At 33.6% G+C, this 7,408-nt stretch overlaps 1 protein-coding gene across 1 annotated transcript; it reads left to right on the top strand.

The window, feature by feature from the left end:
• Positions 1-1,580: 1,580 nt before the first annotated feature.
• LOC106316735 (transcription factor bHLH96-like) lies at positions 1,581-4,996 on the top strand. The gene is made up of 3 exons (XM_013754612.1): positions 1,581-2,085; positions 3,006-3,398; positions 4,736-4,996. The coding sequence occupies exons 1-3, from the start codon at positions 1,657-1,659 to the stop codon at positions 4,817-4,819; spliced, it is 906 nt and encodes a 301-aa protein (XP_013610066.1). The 5' UTR covers positions 1,581-1,656; the 3' UTR covers positions 4,820-4,996.
• The last annotated feature ends 2,412 nt before the right edge of the window (positions 4,997-7,408 follow it).

The raw sequence follows: 7,408 nt of genomic DNA, 5'->3' as shown, positions 1-7,408 counted from the left end.
TTTGAATATTAATTAATATGATTTCAATTTTAATTTTAATTTTAATTTTATATTTTCGAATTTAAATTTCAATTTTTTTTTTTTTTTTAATTAATATTTTTTACATTCCGAGGGACATGTTCCTCGGAATATTCCGAGGGACCCCGTTCCTCGGAATTTTCCGAGGGACCCGTTCCTCGGAATTTTCCGATGAAAATTCTGAGGAATATTTCTTCGGAACTTCCGAGGATTGGACCATCGGAAAGTCCATCGAAATATCCCGACGAAGTTCTCCCTCGGTATATTCCGAGGAGCTTTCCGACGGACTGGTTGTCCTCGGAATTTCCTCGGAAATTTGTTTCCTCGGAATTCCGTCGGAAAATTCTGAGGGATTTCCGAGGAAAATTGAATTTCCGAGGAGTTATTTCCGAGGACTTGTTTCGTCGGTATGTCGTCGGAATAACGTTATTCCGATGACATACCGATGATTTTTTCCCTCAGTTTGTCGCTGTTTTCTTGTAGTGCGACCTAATAAGAACCGATTTGTACCCGACTTAAAAATATGTATATCTAAAACTATGAGTTTTTGTGTTCTATTATATATATATATTATTTTATGATTTAGTTGAAATATTTTTTGTTAACAACATTTGTTATTATTTTTTAATATTTTTAAGTGATATAAAGCTTTAAAATGTAAAATTTAGAGTTTAAAAATGTTTTATTTAAATTATTAATAGTTTCATTTAACTTATTTTGTAAAATTTTAGATATATATGACAAATATCAACTAAATTTGATGGACTTGGGTATGTCATGTCCTTTTCATATCTTAAATACCCGAACCCGATTCGGACCCGATATGGACCCGAAAAATTACGGGTACTTTATGAGTATTTTAATTATAGACCCGAACCGACCCGGACCCGAAAAGAACCGATCCGAACCCGAACCGAAAATTTCTAAGTACCTATTGGATCTAAATATTTAGGACCCGAAAGGAACCGAACCGAACCCGACCCGAAAACCCGAACGCCCAGGCCTATCAATTCTTATTTACTGTTACAGTTTTGTGTCTAAAAATGTTTGTATTGATGTTGAGTCTTATCTGATTAAATGAGTTGTAAAAGTTTACAACTAAGTGTTTTGAGGTTTGGAAAATTAAAGGTTTGTTAAATTTTTGGTGTATCCAAAGTTTTATTTGTGTTTCTGTTGTGTTTTTTTTTTGTTTTCTGTTTTTTTTTTTCTTTCAGATTTCTTAATTCATGTCTACTATGCCACCCGGCGTCCACTGAACCGGCCTAGATAGCTGACGGTCAAAAGTCAAACCTTATAATCTAAAATACGAGAGCTTAAGGGTGATCTAAGTTTCAATATTTTGTATTTGGTTCACGAAGTTCCCATCTGTCTCCCATTATTAGCTGTTTACCCTTTTATTATTCCAACAACCTTGAAAGAGAATAATACATCTCCCTTGGAGCAAACTCCCAAACTATGCTTTTCACGTGCAACAAACTGTAGATCATATTCCCATCATCACCACCTTTATAAGGACCCCCAGGTATATCGTATTTTGCATATATTATTTCATTCCTACACTTTTAACACTTTCTTTGTTTATCTGTTCGTATCATATATTATTTGAAAAAAGCTTCATTTTTATAATTAGCAAGGCCAATGGCTCTCGAGGGTGCGATTTCCCAATGCAGCTATAATGGGAAAGAAGCATATTCCAACATTTACACAGATAATGAACCACCGTTTTCTGATCTCCAAGCCGCTCTTTGTTTCCTCGACAATCAAACCGATAACTACGACTGTACTTTTCTCCAAGAAGGCTACTATGGGAATACGACTACATTCCTTCATCAACCACCTAATGAAATTGTAATTAATGAAGAGAAACCTGCGGCGAACTGCGATATCAGTTTCCACGGAGATATGGGGAAGAATCAGGTAACGCGCAGAACAAGGGCGAAGAAAAACAAAGAAGAAATTAGTAATCAACGTATGACTCACATTGCAGTGGAGCGCAACAGGAGAAGACAGATGAATGAGTATCTCTCTGTTCTCCGCTCTCTCATGCCTGAGTCATATGTTCAAAGGGTATCCCTTATTAACTTCTGTATCTGCATTCGTAGCATCTACACATTTTTATATACACTATCTAGCAGAAATCCATGTTTTTTTTGCCAGATACAGAAAACCATGTTTTCCTACGTTCAGTTTTAAATTTCTTTTTATAAAAGTTTAAGTAAACAGTTTTTATAAAACATTTCTAAAATATAGTTGTATTACTATATGATCATGGTTTATTTCTGTATTTGCAAAATTAGTTTATAACCTTTTGCAAAAGCATTGTGTCTCATTTATGGCGCCCTATCGTTGAAATATTGTTGAATTCGCTTGTTATTTTAAATATATCATGCTATTTTTTTTGCCAAAGAATATATCATGCTATTATCCAAAAGCATTCTATTGGCAAAAAAAAAACCACGCAATAGGACGCGCAGCTTGTTTAGAAATGGGAAATTTCCCTTTATTTCTCTTCCCATCTCTTTCTAACCAAAAACTCTTCTTTCCTCATTTCTCTTCATATCTCTTTCTAACCTCTCACTAAAAATATAATTACCTTTTTTGTTATTTGGCAAATAAACCCTTTCGAAATTGCCAACATAATTTTTTTTCTTCAAATTGTCACCCCCATATCTACTAAAATCGCCCCTTAAAAATACAACAAATTTTATGTTCTTAAAACAATTTTCAAATTCTAATATAAAATTATTGGCCTCTCAACAATTAATAGAAATGAAACAAGATTGATTTTTTTTAACTATTTGCGCAATAAATATGAAAAGTTACATTAACCATTATGTTTCTCTTTGAATATCTCAACATGCATGGTCACGTACAGTAACTACTATATTAGTATATGCGTTACATAAGTTATGTGTGTGTGTGTGTTTTTTCTGGGATGAAGTAACTGTAGTGAATTAACCTAGTGTTTCTTATTTTCATGGTTTCAGTGTGACCAAGCATCAACAGTAGGAGGCGCAATAAACTTCATCAGAGAACTCGAACACCGTCTTCACCTTCAAAACCTCAGTTGCGAGACAAATGAAACCTCTCTATCAGGAAGCTGTATGTCATCGGCGACACCTTTCTCCGACACCTTCAAGCTTCCCCAGTTCTCAATGGGTTCATCTTCTGTCAGCGATAACATGGTTCTCGGGGTTAACGCATTGGCTGATATCGAAGTAAGCCTCGTCGAGAGCCACGCAACTCTTAAGATAAGGTCAAGAAGAAGACCAAAGGTTCTTCTCAACATGGTCTCTGGCTTACAGAACTTAGGGTTTATCATTTTACACCTGAATGTCTCCACCGTTTCTGACTTTGTCCTCTACTGTTTCTCCACTAAGGTATGTTTCTGCTTAATCATAAATCACCTGTTTGTTAACGTTACAGTAAATAAACATTCTAAAATATATTAGCTGTAACAAAATAACCTTCATTAGGAAAGAATTATGGAGCTCTGTTTGAATTAATCGTAAATCAAATGCTAGGACTAGCTGCAACCTAATTGTTTTGGATCTTGTCGCCTACTGTTTTTTTTTTGGTAAAACGATTACCGTGTTATTAGTTGTAAAATGTAATGTCACTAATAGGTACTTATTATAATACTCGGTTTCAGATATAGGCTTCATTATAAACCTACTTAGACCCGTCTGGCAGAAAGAGATGTAGTCACTTAGATACAAATCATTCACATGCAATTCTCGTAGTCGATATAAATTTTGATATTTAATCACTAAGTGCAGCAAAATCAAACCTAACAGTGATGTATTCGCTTACAAAAAAACTATAACTACTTTCCTTTTTTACCAAAAATTGATAGCACAATTTGCTTCTGTTTATAAAATGTTACTCTATCGTTTTCAACTATCACATATATATTATGTTTTCATGTTTGATGTTTCTTTATAATAATTGCAGTGCATATAAATAAACCAGAATCTAGCTCATCTGCTTAACAATATTTTCAATTTCTTATATTTTTATTAAAACATTATTTAGCTTAAACGTTTACATTGTTACACCTTTCCATGATATAACTTATATCATTACATTATTGAATGATATATAATTTTATTTATATTTTTACGTATGCCATTGGTTTATTAACAATTTATCCTACTATTGTGTTTGCATCGGTTATAATACAATGTACTTATTTACCATAATAACAAGACCTAACCAAAGAGGATAGATTCAATGTATTATTAATAATAACACATCAAAGTGAAAGAAAAATTAGTAATGTATATTTTCTAAAATAAAAATAAAAAATCAGTAATGTATACAAACACAATTAGCCAAATTTACTTACTATTCACATCAATATGTAGGCCCATTTATAAAAAGTACCATTTTATATTCGTTACTATCTACAATTACCATAAACTTTTTGTAAACCCAAAATTTCTTTTAAAAGTTTACATTCGTTTTTTTATTCCTTTTTAAGTTTAAATTCTTTACTGAACCAAAGTTTATGATCCTTATTTTCAAATGATTTTTTTTTGTAATTTGAGAACATAAAACATAAAAGGGATAGTTATAATGTATAATTTGTTTTTGCTAAATTGTAAATGTCATCACAAAGAATGAAGGTTTGGTTACATGTTAATGCAATCCAGTCTGCATAATGTATAAATTTGCATTAATCTAACTTTTTCGTATCGCTAAAATAACATCGCAGATGGAAGATTGTTGTAAGCTTTCCTCCGTCGCTGATATAGCTACTGCAGTGTATGAAATGCTCAAGATGCATCACGATTCATGATGATGCTCAACATTACCCCTAAAGTAGATCTATTTGCAGTGTAAATGCTAGTAACGACTAGCTGATCTGGGATCATTTGATACGAGTTTATATAATTGAAACTGTATGCTTGGCCTGTCAAGTTACTTTAGTATATTGTTACATTAATAAATGCTTATCAAGTGAACTTTCCAAACTTTCTAGACGGTCCATTTTTTCTTTAATCTGTTGACAAAAGGTAGTAATGGTAACAGCTGGCGATTAATGGTGGTTAGCTTTGGTTAATTCTTAGAAAACAAACTTTATAAGAAAATATTGATTTGGAGGAAGATCAAATAAAATCGTCTAGTCATTCTCGACGATTGATATTCAATAAAAATAGTTGGTACCAAACAAAACCAGGAATCTATGTTTTTCAATGGGCCACGAATCCGCCAAAACTACCTTTGTATATTTTATGGTGTGATGATCAAAAAGAAACAAATTCCATTACAGTTTCATAAATATACAAAAATGAGAATGAAAGAAAGCACTGATAGTATTAAAATCACGGGGAATTGGACTGCATAGCCCTAAAATCATTGTAACACTACACTTACACACTTGCTAATCAATTCATTTCTTTTTTTTTTCAACCATAGATTTTCGTTAAACTGGATAAAAAAGAATTTAGTCCACTGGAGACCCATTACAAAACAAAATTGAAGATAAATGAAAGTTCTCTTTCTAACTCGTTGGCTTCCTGGTTCTGAGATCGTGGCAGAAACGAAAAGGAGAATGAGTTAAACACAGAGGAGATTTGATGGATATCGTCCCATAAATTTCATTTTCCTGCATCCTGATGAGCAAAAGATTTTGAGATTGGGAATCTCAAGATCTGCTGCCATGGTGTTGGCTGATCGAATCGCTAATGCTTTAGCCATCAAAAGGGAAGAGACGAAGCTTTGGACCTCTGCTCCTTGTTTTGATTCCTCGTTGCTGTTCCCTTTGAAAATCCAAGCTAGGCCTGCCATCATAGAATTTTTTTCCCATGAGGCGTCTGTTTTGCAATTCATCCTAGACCTTATAAGCAATGTTTCTTGAAGCTTTAAAGTTGAAAGAATTTGTGGGAGATTTTAATGGCATAGTTTTAACTCACATAAATCTGTTGTCAATTATTGTCAGCACATCAAACAAAATAGTGTTATAGGATTAGTTGATCTATAGGGATCGGTTGAGGGGTCGACCCACATAAACTAATTTTACATTACGATTCTATAAGAATAAAATAGAAATAGAAATATGAGATTTTTGTTGTAACTATTAAAAGAAAATGACTAAATAAGATCAAACGGAGAAAACGTCAAACTTAAGGAAAATGCACATGAATCCGGAATCACAAATCATAAATCTAACATGGAAATGAGTAAGTGTGTTCTACAACTTAAAAAATATAATTACAATGAACATAATATTATAATATCAATCACTATGTCAAATAGCTTAAGATTCTTAAATTGTGTTTGAATTACAGAAGTTGACATGCATTAAATTCATGTTTATATGTTCACAAAATGCCTTCAAATCAACTGTCTTTGGGTAAGGACATTTTGCCGTATATGTTCTTCATGCATTTAAACAAACAATTTTGATGGACTAAATAACTTATTATCAGAATCAAATCTCTAGAAACACAAAGAATTATAAAAACAACTTTTCTTATTAGCTTTAGAAACTACTGAAAACTAAAGATTTCAATATGTTTCTCTTAGATCTTTTGGAACACCTCTCCATTAGACTTATATTTATATGAAAGACAATTCCCTTTAACATGTAGGATATGGAAAACACAAACTTAACCTAAATAGAAACTTCCTTTTCATATTTCTAAGTTTCCTTTTAGTGTTTATCTTAAAATATTAAACATCTAATAATATGTTAAGTTTCCACAAGCTTGGAATTATCCAACATTCACCCCCTTAATTCCAACTTGAATTAGGGAGATCAATTTCTTGAACTCCGATTGAGCTCCTCATTTGCTTGAACATAATCCTTGCTAATGGCTTGGTAAGGATGTCGGCCTTCTGCTCAACACCCGACACATGCTCCTCTTCGATCTGCCCGTTCTCCACACACTCACGAATGAAGTGATACTTCTTGAGTACATGCTTACTCATTCCATGGAAAACTGGATTCTTCGTTAGAGCAATGGCTGATTTGTTGTCGATCCTAAGCTTGTCCTTCTCGCTTTCTTTGCTCAGTATCTCACTCAACAATTCCTTGATCCATATAGCTTTCTCCGCTGCTTTTGTTGCTGCCATGAACTCTACTTCGCATGATGACAATGCAACCGTCTGCTGCTTCTGCGACGTCCAAGTGATCAGTGATGAACCATAGTAGAATGCATGTCCTGACGTGCTTCTCCCGTCATCGAGATCAATGTTGTGACTGCTGTCACTATAACCAACGACACTCCTTGACCCATCCCTCTTGAAGAACAGACCAAAGTTTGTTGTTCCTTTCACATACCGTAATATGTGCTTGATGGCTTGTCCGTGAGAGTCTCTCGGATTGTGCATGTATCTGCTAAGAACACCTACTGCGTAACACAGGTCGGGTCTTGTGTAAAGC

Source organism: Brassica oleracea, chromosome C9 (genome assembly GCF_000695525.1).
Source record: "Brassica oleracea var. oleracea cultivar TO1000 chromosome C9, BOL, whole genome shotgun sequence".
NCBI classification, from domain to species: Eukaryota; Viridiplantae; Streptophyta; class Magnoliopsida; order Brassicales; family Brassicaceae; genus Brassica; species Brassica oleracea.
Note: the sequence above shows the minus strand (reverse complement) of the source record. Positions and strands in the feature narration are given on the sequence as shown.

Coding starts and splice junctions, on each gene's coding strand:
- LOC106316735 (XM_013754612.1), top strand. CDS start 1,657: ATGGCTCTCGAGGGTGCGATTTCCCAATGCAGCTATAATGGGAAAGAA. Junction 2,086..3,005: donor CTGAGTCATATGTTCAAAGG/GTATCCCTTATT, acceptor TCATGGTTTCAG/TGTGACCAAGCATCAACAGT. Junction 3,399..4,735: donor TCTACTGTTTCTCCACTAAG/GTATGTTTCTGC, acceptor ATAACATCGCAG/ATGGAAGATTGTTGTAAGCT.